General features: G+C 42.2%; 1 protein-coding gene and 1 long non-coding RNA gene across 2 annotated transcripts in view; one reads left to right on the top strand and one right to left on the bottom strand.

Annotated features, from left to right (window-relative positions):
• Positions 1 to 21087, bottom strand: part of LOC140914952 (uncharacterized) — a 35874-nt gene that overhangs the window by 14518 nt on the left and 269 nt on the right. The gene's annotated exons all lie outside the window — the stretch shown is intronic.
• Positions 9382 to 21087, top strand: part of ADAM12 (ADAM metallopeptidase domain 12) — a 353284-nt gene continuing 341578 nt past the window's right edge. The window contains exons 1-2 of the mRNA XM_073354062.1: positions 9382 to 9592; positions 20813 to 20941. Coding sequence (XP_073210163.1) covers positions 20824 to 20941 — 118 coding nt within the window. The 5' untranslated portion in view covers positions 9382 to 9592; positions 20813 to 20823. The remainder of the gene's footprint in view (positions 9593 to 20812; positions 20942 to 21087) is intronic.

Raw genomic sequence — 21087 nt, forward strand, 5'->3', positions numbered from 1 at the left:
TAACTAGTCTGTACCCCCAACCAAAGTGCAAATCCAGTCTTTGCTATCCTGAGCATTTCTGCCTTCTCTTCCTTTGCTGAACTCTCTCCTTTAGAGCAGGCCTCCTTTCCTCTATTGGCTGCAGCTGTGGGTGCCTGCCTCCTTGCTTGGCAGCTGTATGGAGGTGTGGTCTGTAAACAGGAGAGGCTTTCCTCCCCCTTCTGTCTATGCTCAGTTTGGGGTTTGTAGACACCATTAGAAGCCCTCTTCAAAAAGATCTTCTGACAAAGGTGGTGTCATAACCGTACAGCTAAGGGTAGCCTAGAATTCCTCCTTACCTGTAAGGGGTTAAGAAGCTCAAATAACCTGGTTGGCACCTGACCAAAAGGACCAATGGGGAAAGAAGATACTTTCAAATCTGGGCAGAGGGAAGGCTTTGTTTGTGCTCTTTGTGTGTTCTCTGGGGAAGCAGAGAAGCATCAGAGCAGAAAACTCCTTCTTCTAAAATCATTCTAAAATGAGTCTGAATATTGCAAAAAGAGTAAGTAAATAAGGCAAGGCATGTTAGATTATCTTTTGTTTTTAGCTTGTGAATTTTCCCTGTGCTAAGAGGCAAGTTTATCCCTGTTTTTTGCAACTTTAAAGTTTTGTCTAGAGGGGAATCCTCTGTGTTTTGAATCTGATTACCCTATAAAGTTACCTTCCATCCTGATTTTACAGAGGTGCTTCTTTTAATTTTTTTTCTTTATAATAAAGTTCTGTTTTTTTTTAAGAATCTGGTTTACCTAACTGGTTGGTATATTATTCTCAAGCCTCCCCAGGAAAGGGGGTGAAGGGGCTTGGGGGAGGATATTTTAGGGAACAGGAACTCCAAGTGGTCCTTTTCCTGAATCTTTGTCTAACTCACTTGGTGGTGGCAACAGTACCCATCCAAGGATAAGGAAGGATTTATGCCTTGGGGAAGTTTTTAACCTAATCTGGTAGAAATAAGATTAGTGCATCTTTCATGCAGGTCCCCACATCTGTACCCTAGAGTTCAGAGTGGGAAGGGAATCCTGACAGATGGTTTGGTCTACAGCCTGTTGGGGGGGCTTTAATAAAGTGAAAAGAATTCTGTCAGAGAAACTGGTCCTAGGCAGTCCAAACTTTGATAAGGTATTTGAACTCTGTACTAGTGCCTCTAAAGCAGGCCTGGGGGCCATGTTAATGCAAGCAGGCAAAGGCAATAAAAAGCATCCTATTGCTTTCTTAAGTAAAAAAAAAAGTGATTCCCACTGAACAACATTACTCTACAATAGAAAGAGAATGCTATGCACTTGTGTGGTCCATCAGGCATGTAAGGTCTTACCTATTCAATAGGAAGCTCAGAGTCTTAACAGACCACTTTCCACTGGTTTTTAATTTTCACATTATTCAGAAAGGGGACAAAATTAAGGCTGCACGATGTTTTAGGTTTGCAGGATATAAAGGCTCTCAATGATGTTGGCACCAACAGTTTTATCTGAAAAGAATACATCAGTAAGGGCCAAAATCATGACACCACAGGACACCAAGGGTTTTGGTATTCTGGGCATGTATTTTAAACTAATAATTTCTTGTATGTGTCTGTGCAAGACAATAGTTACTTACTAGAATTTACTTAGCTGGTCTGATATACCAGTAGACTCTCTGCATAAAAGGACTTGCTATTAATTTTGTTGCTTACTTGAGTATCTGCGATTTGGTTATATTAGTCTAATGAATTCTGCTATGGAATCAATTTACAAGCAAAACAAAATGGCAAAGGGGGAGAATCTTTCTGGTGACTCTGTTCATAGCAAGCTGTTCCATGCTACATCATCAGTAGTCACAGGAACACCAGGGCTGAAGATCAGCAAGCTTGCATAAAGATGTTTGACCTCTATGACTTCAATAACAAATAAAACCTTCCACTTATTCTGATAGAGTGGGTAATCGTGTGTTCAAATGGATTTCCCACCTACTTGTTCACTGGTAGAATAGATAGTTACACACGTATCTCAATGTACAATACGTCATCTCTCATGTAATGTATCAAGTTATGTGACATGAGTCTATATAAGAGAGACAAGATTGGTTTGTTAAAATATATTGCCTCATTCACCTTGTCCCTCTCATATCCTGCGACCAACACGGCTACAACACTGCAAATAAGCCTGCATCGTTCACTACTCAATAAGCTTTTTGTTGACTTCTCTTCAGGCAGATTGAATGCTTTTGAGGTGGGTTTTTTCCTCTGTTGCTCTCTGTCTTGACTTGTTTGTGATTTATAAACAGACCAGGAGGTTTCTCAGATAGCAGCCACCCTTAGAAGTGATTGGTTTAAATATTAAATGCTATTGTCACATTTGGCATTCTTCAGTTTGAAAACTGACAAAATAAGATGCAAGAGCTATGCTTTAGTGTTTGGTACAAGGGAAAAAATCAACATAAAATTAGACATGCAAAATCTGTCAGCTATATTCCTATTTATGGACAAGCAAAAACTAAGAATCCAAATTCTGCCCTTTGACATAAATATGCAACTATCATTAAAATTACTGGGAGCTGATTGAGAAAGTTGAGGAAACAACTATAGGGTCATCCATTTTGGATCTGGCTTTGATCAACAGGGATGAATTAGTTGCAAATATAAAGGTAGTTGGGAACTTGGGAGGAAATCATCATAATCTGATAGAATTAAAGATCCAATGGAAAGGAGGACATGAGAACAGCAAAACAAGGACACCTCACTTCAGAAAGGCAGATTTCAAATGGCTCAGAGAAATAGTAGGCAACGGCCCACGGAAAGACCAATTAGGGAAAAAAGGCGTAGAAGGGGACTGGCAGTTCTTAAAAGATGTAATGCTATAGGCTCTAAATCATGCTATTTCGACATAGAGGAAAGATAGGAAGAGCCACAGGAGGCCAATGTGTCTGCACAAAGAGCTTTTTAGCTATCTAAAAAACAAAAGGGATGCATACAGGAAATGAAAGGAGGAGTATGTCACCAAGGAAGTATACATGGGAATAGCGTGAGTGTGTGGGGACAAAATCAGGAAAGCCAGGGCATGGAATGAGTTACAGCTGGCAAGAAATGTTAGAGACAAGATGAAGGGGTTCCTCTAGGGTTGCCAACTTTCTAATGGCACAAACCCAAACACCCTAGCCCTTTAACCAGACTGGGGTAGGAGGTTGCGGTGTGGGCTGGAGGGTGGGGCTGAGGGATTCGGAGTGTAGAAGGTGGCTCTGGAATAAGCCCAGGGAAGGGGGTTGGGGTTCAGGAGGGGCTTTGGGATGGAGTTTGAATGTGGGAGGGGGCTCCGGGTTGAGCCTGGGGCAGGTGGTTGGAGTGCAGGAGGGGGTGTGGGCTCTGGGAGGGAGTTTGGGTGCAGGGGGTTGGGGTGCAGAAGAGGGTGAGGGTGGGTGGTGCTTACCTTGGGTGGCTCCCAAAAGCGACTGGCACCGGTTCCTAGGTGGGCGGGAGGGGCGAGGGAGCGCCGCACATTGCCCCTGCCCGCAGGCACAGCCTCCGCAGCTCCCATTGGCTGCAGTTCGTGGCTAATGGGAGCTGTGGAGGCAGCGCTCGGGGCGGGGGAAGCACACGGAGATTCCTTGGTCCCCCCACAGGGGCTGCAGGGATGGTGCCAGCTACTTATGGGAGTGGCACGGGCAAGGGCAGGCAGGAAGTCTGCCTTAGCTCCGCTGGGCTGCTAGACTGTTAGCGCCCAAAATCTCCTGGTTTGGCTGCAGTAGGCTCCAGGAAATAAGGCTGATTCCGGGAGACTCCCAGCAAAACGGGGTTGGCAACCCTAGGTTCTTCAAATATGTCAGAGAAAAAGAAAGATCAAGGATGTTGTGAGTCTGCTGCTCAAGGGAGAAGGTGAACTGGTAACAGAGGATGGTAGGAAAGCAGAACTGCTCAATTCTTCTTTGTTTCAGTCTTCTCACAAAAAATAACATATAACTGGATAACTAGTGAAGTTACCATCGACAATAAAGGGGAAGGGATGCAGATTGGGATAAGTAAAAAACATGTCAGAGATCTTCTGACCAATTTGAATGAATTCAAATCAGCAGGACTGGATGCTATTCCCCTAAGGGTACTGAAGGAATTAGCTGAAGAAATCTCAGAGACTCTGGCAATAATATTTACAAACTCATGGATGATATGAGAGGTCCCAAAAGACTGGAAAAGAGCTACCATAGTGTCCATCTTTAAAAAGGGGGGAAAGGAGGAGCTGGGGAACTATAGACTAGTCTGCCTGACTTCCATACCTGGAAAGCTACTAGAGCAATGAATAAAACATTCAATTTGTGAATACGTGGAGGATGAAGGGGTGATTGCTAGCAGCCAGCATGGATTTACCAAGAACAAATCATGCCAAACCAGCTTGATTTCCTTCTTTGATGGGGTAACTGATTTGGTGGATTGGGGAATGCAGTAGACATAGTATACCTGGACTTCACCAAGGCTTTTGACACAGTCCCATTGGCCATTCTGATAAGTAAGCTGGAGAAATGCGGGCTTGACAGAGCTACCAATGAGCGGATACATAATTGGTTAAACAACTGCAAACAAAGAGTAACTATTAATGGAATGATGTCGGATTGGAGGGAGGTCTCAAGTGGGGTTCCACAGGGAGCTGTTCTATGTCTGGTGTTGTTTAACATCTTTATTAATGACCTGGATATAGGTATAGAGAGGTTACTGATCAAGTTTTCAAATGAGATAAAGCTAGGGTAGGGTTGCCAATACTGTGGAGAATAGAGCTAAAATTTAGAGGAATCTTGATAAATTGGAGAACTGGGCTATAGACAACAAAATTAAATTCAACAAAGACAAATGTAAGGAGCTACACTTAAGGAAGAAAAACCAAATGCACAAATACAGAATGGCGGAAAACTGGCTTGGCAGCAGCACTGCTGAGAAGGATCTGGGAGTTGTGGTGGATCACAGCCTCAACATGAGTCAGCAAAGCAATGCTGTTGCAAAAAAAGCAAATGCAATTTTAGGTTGCATTAACAGAGGCATAGCATGCAAGTCACGGGAGGTGATAGTACTGCTCTATTCAGCACCCGTTAGGCCTCAGCTGGAGTACTGTGTCCAATTTTGGTCACTAATGTACAGAAAGGATGTAGAGAAACTGGAAAGGATCCGGAGGCAAGCAACAAAAATGATCAAAGGGATGGAATGAAAGTCATATGAGCAAAGGCTGAAGGAACTGGGGATGTTTAGTTTGGAAAAGAGGAGATTAAGTGGGGACATGATAGCAGTCTTCAAACACTTGAAAGGCTGCCTTAAAAAAAGATAAGAGTAAAGTTCTCTTTTGCCACAGAGGGCAGGACAAGCAGCAACGGGTTCAAACTACAGCATAGCAGATTTAGATTAAATCTCATGAAAAACTTCCTAACTGTAAGAACGATAGCACAATAGAACAGACTGACTCAGGAGATTGTGAAAGCTTGTTCACTGGAGGTTTTCAAAAGGAGGCTGGATAGCCATCTGTCTTGGATAGTTTTAGATGCAACAAATTCTGCATCTTGACAGGAGGTTAGACTAGATGACCCTTGTAGTTCCTTCTGACCCTATAATTCTGAAATTTGGCCATACGGGACTATTTTCCTGATGGGCAAGGGATTGTCACATGCCACTACTCCTGGTTAGTGTTACCAGGCCAAATTCTGCTCTCAGTGAAGCCTCAGTGCATCCATGTCCCTGAGAGTATGATTTAGCCCAAAGAGTGTCACTTGTACAAATATCCTTCATATTGATGGGAGAATATACATATTTAATATTGAAATAATTGTTTCTATGAGTCCTGCAAAATATTTTTAGAGTATGGTGCATAAGAGATGATAGGATTTCGCTTCATAACACAACCTTGCCTTTTTGTATAGCCTTGACGTTCTTTCTAAAAGAGAGAAGCCTATTTTGGTTGTCTGTCATGGCAATAATACTAGCTGACAACAGAATAATATTTGATTCCATTTTGTAAGTGAAAATCCTTTACCAACCAAACCTACTGGAAATATTCCATGTTTTAGGAGATCATGACTCCAGCCTCCAGCTCACAACTGCTTGGCTATGACAAGGCTGTTGAAAGAAGTATACCAAGTAGAACCATCTCTTGTTCTATTTTGGAGGAATAACAAATCCTATTTCTCAAGAATCTTGAATCTCTTTTTCACTAGTTCTGTTTGGCTCTTTACCAAAGCTGTAGGAGGTAAAATTGCTTGATATCCATTTTCGATATCCTACAAAATCAGATAATGATGTGTATCATCTGCCTACCAGATGATGAATGAGAAGAGAAGAAGGAAATGTGCCACTGTGCTCATCGTACATGCAATATAAAACACTAAACAGAATTGTTCTAAGGTTAGTATAGTAAAAGCTTTGTTATCCGGCATGTTGGTGGAATGGGGGGTTAGTCAAAAATTCCAGTGAACTAAGAGTTATACTTACAAATGTAGGGAGGGAGTTTGGGTGTGAGAGGGGGTGCGGGGCACAGGCTCTGGGAGGGAGTTTGGGTGCGGGAGGGGGTTTGGGAGAGGGGGCTTGGAGTAGGGGGTTGGGGTGCAGGAAGGGTTTTGGGGTGCCAGATCTGGGCAGCGCTCACCTCCGGCAGCTCCGTGCAAGCGGCAACATGTTTCTGCTGCTCCTAGGCAGAGGTGCAGTCAGGTGGCTCTGTGCACTGCCTCCGCCCACAGGCGCCACCCCGGCAGCTCCCACTGGCCGTGCCAACTGGACTTTTAATGGCCCGGTCAGTGGTGCTGACCAGAGCTGCCAGGGTCCCTTTTTGACTGGGCGTTCCAATCGAAAGTCAGACACACCTGGCAACCCTATTGAAGATTTGTATTGGGAGATATCAGAAATACCAGTTTCTAGAGTTTTCCGGTTGGTAAAGGATAACACAGCTTTTACTGTAACTAGAGAAGCAAAATAAATTACTTGTTCATATCACTGTTTCCCTTATAGGAACAAGAAAAAATGAATCCACTAATTACAGAGGCCTTTTTCAGTTTATAAATTAAGACACATTTATATGAAGAAACTTCATCTTTTAAATATTTTACAATTCTTTTATTGTCAACATTTTACAACAACTGGACATTAATGTGAAATTGAAAAATAATTCCTATGCATTCAGATATTACAGAGATGCTAATAAATGGCCCTGGATTTAATATAATGCTACAATTCACTTTAGAGAGCTCTAATACAAAATGGCAATGTGTCTGTTGAATGAATTTTAGTCTTATATTCTTTCTTAGGCCCTCTAATGTTGTAATGATATGTAATGCTTTTTAAGAGAAAAGCTCTGAAGATTTATTTTGAAGTCCATGCTTAAGAAATAACCACGCGGGCAAAGAATGGGGAGAAAGTTGCAATTTTATAGCTTTATTTCACATTTGGCTTTGCTGTTCTTACCTTTTAGATTTTTTAGTGCACTGAAATAATTGAAATTGTATTGTGCCTGATATCACTAAAAAGGTATTACCCTTTCACTCGTGTTAAAAATACAGGATATTCTTACCACCCCCCCCATTGAGCTCAGGGAGGTTTTACAGCCTTCCAAAGATGTCAGTGAAAGGGAATTACCAGTGTGTTCTCTGTTGACGATTTACAAAGAAATAAACCAGTATTTAAATATTATATCCACATTAGTTCTTCATGACTAATGTTATTACAATGCATACGAAAGGAATTAGTAATGAATACCCACTTAGTGTAAAGTGTTGCCAAATACATACTTAACTTGTAATGCTACTGAGAGCACATATATAATTTTTGTATTTGTTACTGTGTAAAAATATTATTTTGAGTACTAGCTGGTCTTAAATGTAATTATATAATGGCACATGTTAAAGCCATGGAAGATATACAATTATGGGTTAAATGTTCTATCAAATATTATCAGCTGATGTTAAAAAAAAGCCAACTTTTTACTTTCCAGCTTTTAGTTTTGCATATTTCACTTGTTTTGTCTATGGTCTGAAGGATGTGAGAGAAAGGTTTGATTCAGATAGTAATCATCAGGAAACCACTAATACCACCAAAAATAAAAACAATGATACCCTACTCTTCACTTCATCCCTAACCGGAGATACAGACATTTTTCTTAACACTCACATCACATACACAGCAATGCTTTTTACTGAGTACTGCATGAAGGGTAATTTCTTCTTTTTCATTATAGTGACAAATTTCTCTAGGGGATTTAATATTTTTAGAAAAACATTGTTCATTGTCCCAATTTTTGGTCATGTTATGAATTATTGTATTGCTTTCTGATGGTACACTGCAGAGGATTACATGAGCACAGTAGAAAAAAAATCTGATTTTAATTATACTTTTGACCTGGCTGAATACTACTGTCTCTTATCCTGAGAAAGCTTTAAAAAAAGTAATTTTATTTAAATCATCAGAGACACAGTAACATTAAAATGAGCGGAAATAACAGAGACTAAAAGTGTTAATTTTTAAAGTCTGATTAAAGGAAGGAAAATTTTAAAAAAATTTTAAATGGTGTCAAATAAGGAGACTTACTTATTTGGGGACCAGCAAGCATCTGAAAGTGAAATGTCTGAATAAAGGGCTCCTGGAGAAGAACATCCTCCCTCTAGATAGGTAGGCTTGTCAAGTGGATAGGAAAATTTAAAGCGCTTCTCCCCAGCACCCCAATAGGCTCAAACAGCACATTTGTTGCCCTGCCAGTCTAATAAAAGTAAATAATAATATCTAGTTCTTATAGCCTTTTTTCATCTATAGATCTCAAAGCACTTTACCAAGAAGGTCAGCCTTATTATCCCCACTTTACAGATAGGGAAACTGAGGCACAGGGCAATGCTGTGACTTGTCTAAGGTCTCCCAGCAATCCAATGACAGAGGTGGGAATAGAACCCAAGACTTCTGAGTAACAATCCAGTGCTTTATCCACCAGACACTACTGCCCCAGTGGGGTACTATGTGGTGAGTACAGTCTGTTCCTGACCCATGGCAACAAGTTTCATGGGCTTCTCCATCCCAGGACAGAAAAGCACTGGGGTGGAACAAAGCACTGAGGGAACCAAGGAGGCAGTGGAGAAGCTGCAAAAGCCCTGGGGCTAGGTCGAGGAAACACACTTGGGATCCTGGTTTAGGACTAATAGTGTGAGTTGGAAATAATTCTTGCATGTTTTAAAATCCACATTAGTGCACTGGTGTGAAAACAGAGTAGAAAACAGATGAAGACAAATTGACAGGCCTGATCCATTCAGGGTCCAGCCCATTTCTCCACAGAACCTTGGTTTGGGGGAGTCACTGCTTTCTTTAGCAGTGGTAATTTGGTATAGGACAGAGGAGGAGCTAATCTATAGCAGGCGGGGACTAAAGCCAAACTTTTGCATGGCAGAGAAGACTGTGATCAGGGCTGGGGGAGCTGGGCTTTTGCATAACCCTATTGTCTGCAACAGCCCACTCTAGAAACAGGGCCAGTTCGATGCTGTGTCCTCCTTAACTTCCTGTCCTAACAACTCCCAGTTCTCTCTCTTCCAGCAAGCAAAGCAGGGTTCAGGCTGTGCTGTTTTCTGGCTCTCTTTTCCTGCAGGAGGATAACTAGCAACTCTTCAGGTGGGTCTGATTTGTTTGTTTGATTGACTGGAGGGGAAGGAGCTGCAAAGAGAAAGGAACAGGTAGGTAGGTCAAAACCCATGATTCTCTGGCCAAAACATAGCCCTTTGGATTTTTTTCTAAATACAGTTTTGTAGCAGGTTATGGACAAAGCAATCATAATTTTTTTTCCTTCCTGCAAACCAGTCTTCCCTCATCAGTATAATAGAGGGACAGGTCTGAGAGAGTATAAAGTTATACAAAGCAACAAACAATTTTCCAGAATACTATGACAAATCTGATGAGACAGAATTTACCCAGTATCTCATATGTCATGGCTACTGTGCTGAAAAGAGAGTCTATCAATTATTATAACAGATTTGATTAAGAAAATGGCAGTACAAGAAAAAAATGATGGGAATTTAGAGAAGCATATAAGTATTTTATTGAGACACCTTATAGGCTTTGAGAGACAAAAGATTTATGGAGATAAATATACAGATGTGTAGCAGGATATTAAAACAGAAGACAGTATAAATGTTTTGAAACAAATCTGTTGCTTTTTCACAAGAGGCTGGAAGAGGAAGGGAAGTGATATTGCAAAGATTTTAATTGTGTACATAATGAAATTGAGAGCTGTACTTGAAGGATCAGCAGTGATTTAAAGTCCAGTAGTTAGAGATATCCAGGTGGAACAGGGCAGCAGAGACAGTGTGAGACGAAAGCTCATGCTCAAATAAATTGGTTAGTCTCTAAGGTGCCACAAGTACTCCTTTTCTTGATGGGGGAAAATGGCTCCAAGATTCCAGGCTTACACTGCTGGTAGCTAAGCTTGTGAGAATGATAAAATACCCAACTCCTTGGAGTAAAAGTGATACGGTGACAAGGAAGGAGTATGCGTCTTTTGATACCTCTGCTAAGGGACTGTGGAGTTACAATACACCCTCTCCCATGAGTGCTCCTAGCAAGAGGTACTACTAAACTGGGGCTTTTTACAGGGCTGGGAGGGAGGGGAGAGTCAAATCCCCACTGGGCTTTTCAGTCTTCTCAAGGAAGAATTCTCAGCAGGGAAGTGATTAGGTGCAGCTGAAACTAGTTAGGCTCAGAATTGTATTAAGAGACTGGGTTGCTGTAATAGAGAAGAGAAAGGAGTTGTTGTTTAGGGGCTGTGGCAGGGAATTTTAGAGGTAAAAGTGCTGGCTTGTTTATGTCTGTGTTTTTTTTTTTATGAGTGAGGGTTTATGCGACAAGAAAAGGATGTGGTTGGAGATTTTGTGAGGTTTGGATTTGTGTTTTAATTATATGAAAAACTCATGGTGTCTCTTTGTTTTGGTTTTAAATAGCTTTGAAGTCCTAGTGAGGTGGGTTTATTTGTTTGCTTATGTTAGAATATAGTTTCCTGCAAACTCTCTCTTCAGCTTCTCAGACTCTGGTTCTGTTCCATTCAGCTATAACAATTCTAACATATCCTCCCTGTTAGGTAACATACAGAGCTTTATCAGAACTGCTTTAAGAAATTTAGCTTATTGTGTTGCTTCATAGCTAAAGGTGAGTTAGCCTAGAGAAAAGGCAAGAAGTATCAAGCTCAACAACTTTTTTGGGGGGTGGGGGATGGGAATGAGGTATTATAAGAGCTATACCTCATGTCCTGGCTGTTCTGATTTGAAATTATGCTTGGTAGCAACTTATAAGTGCTGTTTAATGAAAGGTGTTTATTCTTTCAGAGTAAGCCTTAGCTTTGAGACAGGCTGCTGCCAAAAGATTAAAATTGCTGCATCTCATTTTGTTATAAATGCATAAATAACTTCAGGATGGCTCTGTTTTATTTATATGTGAAAATAATTTTACAGTGCTTTATGATTTTAATAAGAAACTATGGCCTGGCACATTTCCCCTCTGAAGCTGAGAATGCTGTTGTCTCCTAAAAAAAAAACCCCACAATAATAATCGGGTGGTTTTTTTTAAATACTTAACAGTCCAGTCACTCTAATGTGGAGGACATACAATGTCTAGTAGTGAATGTGAATTTGGCACAATAAATTCATTAGAGACTTGAAGAAAATATTAATCATATAGGATCTCTTGGGAGTAGCAAGGCTTTTTACAATAACGACAAACACATGCGTAATTCATAGATCATAAGGCAAGAAGAGATCATTGAGTCTGGATTTGAATTTTTTTTTGTTGTAAGATAGCGACCTTCATGTCTGTGATTGCGTGACCAGAGGCCCAACTTGGTGATCACTTTAGATAAGCTATTACCAGCAGGAGAGTGAGTTTGTGTGTGTATGGGGGTGGGGGTGTGTGAGAAAACCTGGATTTGTGCTGGAAATGGCCCAACTTGATGATTACTTTAGATAAGCTATTTCCAGCAGGACAGTGGGGTGGGAGGAGGTATTGTTTCATGGTCTCTGTGTGTATATAATGTCTTCTGCAGTTTCCACGGTATGCATCCCATGAAGTGAGCTGTAGCTCATGAAAGCTCATGCTCAAATAAATTGGTTAGTCTCTAAGGTGCCACAAGTACTCCTTTTCTTTTTACCACTGTACTTACATTCTACACATTGCAAAACAATCTGACGGATCCCTGATTTCATAGGGAGCCAATGAAGAGAGGGAGACATGATCTCTCATTGGCTTGAGTTCTGAATTGAGTCAAGCTTTATATAAAGGACAAGCATTTCATTCCAAAATACAGAGAATCTTAATCGTCAATCCTTTAGGCCATGAATACACAGATGCCTGCGGAAACAGTCAAAATGTGAGAAGCACGGATGTGGACTTCTTGCCAAACACAGATGGGCAGCGGTATTTTTTTGTCCCTTGGGCTGTTACGGGTATTTAGAAGAAGTTGAGGATCTAGGAGAACAAAGTCTATGTTTGATCCTTAATGATCTGAGAGCATCCTCAGTGGAAGACAATGTTATAACCTTGGGCTAGTCACTTCTCTCCCTGTGTGTCCTTTTTCCCCATCTGTAAACTAGGGATGATGATACTGACTACCTTTTGTGAAGTGGTTTGAAATCTATGAATGAAAAATGCTACACAAGAGTTGGGTATTATTATGGAGGTGCCATCTCTCCACCAGAAACCTTTTGTCTTTCTGGAATTCAGGTTCAGCCAGCCGCCCTTATTCCAGTTGCTGATCTCAGCCAGACACGTAGAACCATTTCCCAGGTGTTCATTTCCATCTGATGTGAAGGGGATGTAGGGCTGGGTACCACCTATATATTGCTATCAATGTTTCACAATCCACCTTAGTGGCTTTGCACAGATGTTGAGCGGAATGCAGGAGAGGATGATGAATTCCTGTAGGACCCCACAGGTGGGCATTCTGGAGGCCGAGGAGTTAGTGTCATCAAGACTCTTTGGGTGTAGCCTTAGAGGAATGATTGACATGATCTCAAGCACAATTGTGCTAACTCTTGCCGTATATCTGTGATGAGATGCACAGATTGCACAGGCGACTATATCCAATTCCATGGAGAGGTCGACCAACATGACTCAACGTATAATATTGCTTAGCTCTGACACAATGCTTTTCATCAGCAGATTGCAAAGCACTCTACAAAGGAAGCAAATATCCTAATTTCATAGTCCTTCTCCATTGCCTACTGGAGAAACTTCAGAAATGGTGTGGTTTGCAATAGATAAGAAGGCTGTTATTTAGCAGCTGCAATGGTGGAGGAGAGATCTATGATGAGAGTGTCAGCTTGCAAGAAACTTTTTTTTTCTTTTTCTTTTTTTCTAATTCTGAATCCTGTCTGCGTCAGTTTTTCTTCCTTGTGACCCTGGAAAAGTCATTTTAATCCCTCTTTTTCTCACTCTCCTCATCTGTCAAATGGGCATAATACTTGTCTACTGCACAGATGTTGTAAGGCTTGATCTAGTCATATTATAGTGCCTTCCATCTAAGGATATCACAGCACTTAATGAGTATAACCTATTCCTTGTGCACTGCTTTCTTTAGGCCATGCTTGTCTTTGGGTGACTTCTGCCACACTTTGCATCTTTCTGCTGCCTACTCTCAAATCTACCTTTTCTGCTTCTGAACATACAAACATGTTGCATTTATTATAAAATAATACATGCAAACTTTTGGATAACCAAGCATTTCAATTAGCTTGGATTCTGGTAATCAACGTGGACCTATACTGATACGTGAATAAAATTTCAGACCAAGTGTCCCCTGGACATGCTTGTCTGGTACAGACAGGTTGTCTGCAGCTGTGAATGACAGCATGTGCTGTTCTTGTGGCTTGAATGTAATACTCCCTGTTGTTACAAGCATCTCTTAACCTCTCAGGTTCCTACTGTTACAGCTGATGTGCTGCTTATTTTTTCATTGTGCCTTATTTTCAACCACTGGTATATTAATCAGTCATAGTGACAGTGCACACCTTCCTTGGGCAAAGTTTTCACTCAGTCACCCTAAGTTCTCTTTCAGTAAAGAGATCAGGCCCAGGCCAAGGAACAGGGACTAATTCCACAAACAAATCCTCTTTCACAGGTTTAACACTGCACTCAGAAATATTTTAGCAGCTGTGTTTATTTAAAAACAAATTTATCTGAAAGCAGAGGACACTAAAGCTCTGTCAATTTTCATTTGATACAGTAATAGGCAGTTCTATGCAATACAGTAAGAGGTGGTTGGGAAGCTGGAGAACAAAGCACACTTTCCTGGCCCCAATGCATTAATGGAAATAAATTATGATACTAAGCACTTATATCGGATTTAGCCTTTTTGAAGTGCTGTACAGATGTTAACTAATGAACTCTCTCAAAATTCTGTGAGGAAGAATTCGTCTCCAATTTACAGATTGTGAAGATTGGGCAAGTCCCCTCACTTCTTCACCTCAATCATATAAGATTAGGGTTGGAAGAGATCTCAGGAGGTCATCTAGTCCAACCCCCTGCTCAAAACAGGATCAACACCAACTAAATCATCCCAGCCTGGGCTTTGTCAAGCTGGGCCTTAAAAACTTCTAAGGATGGAGATTCCACCACCTCCTTAGGTAACACATTCCAGTGCTTTACCACCCTCCTAGTGAAATAGTGTTTCCTAATATCCAATCTAGCCCTCCCACGCTGAACCTGAGACCATTGCTCCTTGTTCTGTCATCTGTCACCATTGAGAACAGCCGAGCTCCATCCTCTTTGGAACTCCCCTTCAGGTAGTTGAAAGCTGCTATCAAATCCCCCACCCCACTCTTCTTTTCTGCAAACTAAACAAGCCCAGTTCCCTCCGCCTTGCCTTGTAAGGCATGTGCCCCAGCCGCCGATCATTTTCGTTGCCCTCTGCTGGACTGTCTCCAATTTGCCCACATAATTTCTGTAGTGGAGGGCCCAAAACTGGATGCAGTACTCCAGATATGGCATCACCAGTGCCGAATAGAGGGGACTAATCACTTCCCTTGATCTGCTGGCAATACTTCTACTACTGCAGCCCAGTGTGCTGTTCGCCTTCTTGGCAACAAGGGCGCCCTACTGACTTATATCCAGTTTCTGGTCCACTGTAATCCCCAGGTCCTTTTCTACAGAATTGCTGCTTAGCCAGTCGGTCCCCAGCCTGTAGCGTTGCATGGGATTCTTCTGTCCTAAGTGCAGGACTCTGCACTTGTCCTTGTTGAACCTCATCAGATTTCTTTTGGCCCAATCCTCCAATTTGTCTAGGTCACTCTGGACCCTATCCCTACCCTCCAGTGTATCTACCTCTCCCCCCAGCTTAGTGTCATCTGTGAACTTGCTGAAGGTGCAATCCATCCTGTCATCCAGATCATTAATAAAGATGTTGAACAAAACTGACCCCTGGGGCACTCCGCTTGATACCGGCTGCCAACTAGACATTGAGCCATTGAGCACTACCCATTGAACCTGACAATCTAGCTAGCTTTCTATCCACCTTATAGTCCATTCATCCAATCCATTTTTTTTTTTAACTTGCTGGCAAGTATACTGTGGGAGACCATATCAAAAGCCTTGCTAAAGTCAAGATATATCCTATCCACTGCTTTTCCCATATCCACAGAGCCAGTTATTTCATCATAGAAGGCAGTCAGGTTGGTCAGGCATGACTTGCCCTTGATGAATCCATGTTGACTGTTCCTGATCACCTTCCTCTCCTCCAAGTGCTTCAAAATGGTTTCCTTGAGGACCTGCTCCATGATTTTTCCAAAACAGAGCCAAGATTACCTCTCAGAAGCATTTGACTCTTAAGCCTTCACTGTTTTTGTTTTTTCTAGCTCACAGTGCCTCTCAGGTGGGTCAAAATGTCACACCAGTCTAGAAGATTCCATCCAAGCATGTCCATATTATACCAGTGAGACAGGGCAGCTATCTGAGGCTTGACACCAAATGAGGCTGAATTGTCAATTCAGTTGTGAGTTAGTGATTGTGTTAATGCAGATTACTGTCATGTTACCACACGCCATGGAGACCAGCTACCTACCTTTTGTCTCCTCTTCTTCCCTCCCCCATCTCACAGCACAAGAGAAGTAGTGGCCCAACTGTCAGGAGGAGAAAACCAAGGGGCTGCACGAGCAGCAGTTGCCTGAAGAGCTGCTACTGTCACAGGATGTCATGTGCCCCAGATAGAAGGGGTGTGGGTCCCAAACATAAGTAGTATTGGAAGCAAGGGGGGCAAAAATGGGTGGGGGGGAAGGGTGAGAGAGTAAAATCGGGGTGAAAGAATAAAACATGACTGATAAAGGACCACAAACAAGAAAAAACACTGATACCTTTAAGTGGATAAGATTTTTAAAAATTAAAAAAATGACTAGCCAGGCATTTGCTTATATGGAAAAATCTGGAGGACCAGGGCCTACCTTTGAAATATCCAGGGCGCCTAGCAACAGCAGTTTGATTTGCTGCAGGAGCAACTCACTCTTTCATTCATCTAAGGTAGATAAGTTAAGTTTCATAAAATTTATTGCAAGACGGTTTTTTAGTATGAGTCCTTAGGAAATCAAGGGTTGTTTTGTTTTACGTGGTCAGTAATGAGTTAGTTTTTAATGAATGAGAGTTTTGTTTTAGATCTTTGGCCAGAATTGTATATCCCGCATTTTTGAGAGTTTGCCGCTGTCCTCTACCCTGAGATGATTAACAAAGCACTCTGGATTCGTTGGTGATAAAAACTCTGTTAATAGATTCACTTTAAACCCCATGAAAATAACTTGAATTATATAGTCCAAGTAGTAGGACAGGAATGATAGTATTCTCGGTTCCCTCACTTGTGTGCTTTGGGTGGGGGGGCAAATCCACAGGTCTCTTCCCCCTCCCCCCCCCCGGCAGACTTGGTGAATTAACAAAAAATAGGGCAACTGGTGAATACTTAATTAATACAAATCACAACATTGAAATGCATTGCCAGTAGTCTATATGAGCATAAAGAGGAGCTGTCTAAAAGCATTCGTTGCTTTTTAATTTTTTACCCTATGTTTTAAGAAAATAGACCTTCAAAGGCCAGAAAAGCGACAGCCTCTCCTGACTTAGTTGGGTATTATCAAGGGGCATTACTGAAGAATCTTCTGGCTCTTTGGACGCAAATGGGTGATTGTTTTTAACCTTCATGTTGAAGGTATTGGGATACATACAATAAATCACCCCTTAAAAAAAGTCAGTGGCATCACTGACTAGATTTTAAAATTAAAAAGTTGAAATTATGTGGGTCAATAAAAATGAGCACTGGCAACCTTACACCTTGACACTTAACTGTTCCAAAAAACAGATCTGTGGGATCAGGAATAATCCTAGCATAAACCAATTTAAAGTTATACTGGAAAATCATAACACCTGTCTGAGAATTATAGTTGTATGTAGGCAGGGTAGAGAATGAGTTATTTCCAATCAGAAGTTTTCTCTGTTTTTAGGATACATTTTCTCCCAATTACTACTTCATTTAAACAACCCTGCATGAATCATTCTACATTAGAGATGACCTACATTTTGGATAGCAGCTTCCAGACAAAATCTGGCTATTTTGGAGTGTGATCATTTGCAAATTCAAAAAATTGTTTTGCTCTTATTGGGATTAACTCATTCAGTGTGCTTTGTGCTGTACAGTACACAAAAATGAGAGACCCTGCCCAAAGGGCTTTATCTAGCTGTATAACTTGGAATAAGGTATCCATTAAAGACATACAGTTTAGATTCATCTAAAACTTGTCCATTTCTTCCTTTTGTGCAGGTGAAATCTGGATAAAATGAAACCATATTACCATTTGCGGATGATACTAAACTAAACTGGGAGGAGTGGTAGATACGCTGGAGGGGAGGGATAGGATACAGAAGGACCTAGACCAATTGGAAGATTGGGCCAAAAGGAATCTGATGAGGTTCAATAAGGATAAGTGCAGGGTCCTGCACTTAGGACGGAAGAACCCAATGCACAGCTACAGACTAGGGACCGAATGGCTAGGCAGCAGTTCTGCAGAAAAGGACCTAGGGGTGACAGTGGACGAGAAGCTGGATATGAGTCAGCAGTGTGCCCTTGTTGCCAAGAAGGCCAATGGCATTTTGGGATGTATAAGTAGGGGCATAGCGAGCAGATCGAGGGACGTGATCGTTCCCCTCTATTCGACATTGGTGAGGCCTCATCTGGAGTACTGTGTCCAGTTTTGGGCCCCACACTTCAAGAAGGATGTGGATAAATTGGAGAGAGTCCAGCGAAGGGCAACAAAAATGATTAGGGGACTGGAACACATGAGTTATGAGGAGAGGCTGAGGGAGCTGGGATTGTTTAGCCTGCAGAAGAGAAGAATGAGGGGGGATTTGATAGCTGCTTTCAACTACCTGAAAGGGGGTTCCAAAGAGGATGGCTCTAGACTGTTCTCAATGGTAGCAGATGACAGAACGAGGAGTAATGGTCTCAAGTTGCAGTGGGGGAGGTTTAGATTGGATATTAGGAAAAACTTTTTCACTAAGAGGGTGGTGAAACACTGGAATGCGTTACCTAGGGAGGTGGTAGAATCTCCTTCCTTAGAGGTTTTTAAGGTCAGGCTTGACAAAGCCCTGGCTGGGATGATTTAACTGGGAATTGGTCCTGCTTTGAGCAGGGGGTTGGACTAGATGACCTTCTGGGGTCCCTTCCAACCCTGATATTCTATGATTCTATGATTCTATGATTTGGTGAAATTTTATCAGAAACATATCCTTGCTCACCTCTCAGACGCTCTCCTTGTCTGTGTGTCCTCCACAGAGCTCAGTTCATAGAATTTTTTAGTGGGGGTGAGAAATGCAAATCAAAACTCTGAGAAATGAGAGAAACAGAGTTCTGAGAATGTTTTGACACCTTTTGGTGGAGGTGGGGGAATATCTTAAGTCTGAGGAGAGGCAGGAGGCGAAAAGGATTTGTCCTATCCCATTCCAAGTCAGACTGTATAAATCTTTCAAACCCATATGTGATCTGAAGATACCCTTCATGGTAGGGTGACCAGATGTCCTGTTTTTAAAGGGACAGTCCCATTTTGGGGGACTTTTTATTATATAGGTGCCTACTGCCCCCCACCCCCGTTCTGTTTTTTTCACAGTTGCTATCTGGTCCCCCTACTTCATGATGTAACTACTGTCTTTAAACCCTCAAGAAGAGTGGCTCTCAACCAGGAGTGCAGAGTCCCCTGGGGGGTGGGGAGGCTGTGAGCAGGGTTCAGGGGGTCTGCAAAGCATGGCCAACATTAGACTCACTAGGGCCCAGGGCAGAAAGCTAAAGCTGCACCACTTAGGGCTGAAGCCTGAGCAACTTAGCTTTGCAGTGCTCCCCAGCCAATTGGCCGGCTTGCTATCTCCTAACGCAGGCCCTGGCTTTTATATGTACAAAAGCAGTTGTTATACCACAGGGGGCCATGGACTTTTTATAGCATGTCGGGGGGGGAGGGGCAGGGAGGGCCTCAAAAGCAAAAGGTTGGGAACCCCTGCACTAGAACAGTCACTATTTACAAATTCAAATTTGCACAGCTCTGTGTGGTTTGTGAGTGTGGTTTTGTCTTTGTTTTTTGTTGGCAAAGGCCCAAGCTTAGGCCCTGATCCTGAAAATTGTTCCATGGAAGAAGAATCGTGAGTGGAAAAAGTTGCAGAATTAGGGCCTGACACATACGAGTTACTTTATGCCTATGAGTATTCCCCCTGATTTCAATAGAAGTGTGTGTGTAAAATGCAGGCAGCTTTGTGTTTCCAGGATCGGGGCCTTTCTTTCTCCCTTCCCTGGGAGAAGCCCTAAGATGCATCCATTGCTGCATTTATATGTATTTCAGTGGCAGGCCAGGGGTTTGATGGGCATAATGTACTGTGTGGGGTTTTTTTTGTTTCCCAGACAACTGTTGACAATGTGAATGAGGAAGATATCTTTTTTAAAAAAAAACAAAACCAATTTTGTTCGTTAATCTTTTAAACACTGTAAAGTAATAGCCCTGAGCATCAGAAATAACCTGCAATATTATGAAACCAATAAAGAATTTCTCTACTCTTATTACACATTCAAGTTCTTTTTCAGAATAAGCCACCACCACCCTGTGTGTAACAGAAATCACTAGCACACACACTATACAACCCTCCATGAGCAAGGAGAAGCTTCATCCAGATCACTTATCACTAGAGGGGGAGACTTCTAACACATAGACCAATCACACCAGCAAAAGAGGGGGATATTTTAAAGCCAACCTTAAAATTAATCCTACAGGAGGGAGTCTCCTTCCAACTGAAGGAGACTTGGCAGGTCTGAGAATGGGGGTGATGTGTCTTTGCAGGAACATACCACCGTGCCTGAGTAAGCTCTCCTCAACAGAGTAACTGTTACCGTGTGCACAGCGGGAGTGGAGGGCTGTAGGACCCCGCGGAGACGCCCTGAGGCGAGGCAGGAGGACAATAATTTGTTCCATTGTAATGAGAACTGTAAATGTTGGCAAGGGGCAGATTTCCCAGGCAGGCCTGCCTTCTTTCACCAACGATCTTTAGTGCCTCCTGCTAGCCAACACGGACAGTCTGCTCATTTATTGCAACGGTCAACAGATAGTTCTTGCCAAAAAAAAAAAAAAAAGCCAAACCCCAAACAACTTTTTTTTTTTTGTTATTTATATATATAAAAGCAAAGCCCAGCTCATCAGCAGTCCATGCAGGAGCAGGAGGGGTTTGGGAGTTAACTGCATGCAGGAAATCTCTCACATCCTGAGTCCCAGCTCGCTCCTCTCTGTAACTGTATATTATGGTGCTATTCTCCAGACCTAGCTGATGAAAGTTTGTCTCTTTCAGTCTGGGCTAAGATGTCAAAGCGTCTTCATGCAGAGCAGCGGCTCTTCCCTCCTCCTCACCCCCCAGCCCAGATATTCATGCTGCTGTTGAGCCTAAGCTGGTTCTTTATAGCATCATCCAGGGCTCAAGGTAAGTTGATTATGCTTTTATATATATACACACACACACACACACTGCCAGGTCACAAGCCAGCATATGGCCAAGTTTGGACCCCTTCACCCGCGCCGACGCGGTTAGAAAGAAGCAGAGTTTCCCTTGGCATTTCCCCACCACCC

Source organism: Lepidochelys kempii, chromosome 7 (assembly GCF_965140285.1).
Source record: "Lepidochelys kempii isolate rLepKem1 chromosome 7, rLepKem1.hap1, whole genome shotgun sequence".
Taxonomy (NCBI): domain Eukaryota; kingdom Metazoa; phylum Chordata; order Testudines; family Cheloniidae; genus Lepidochelys; species Lepidochelys kempii.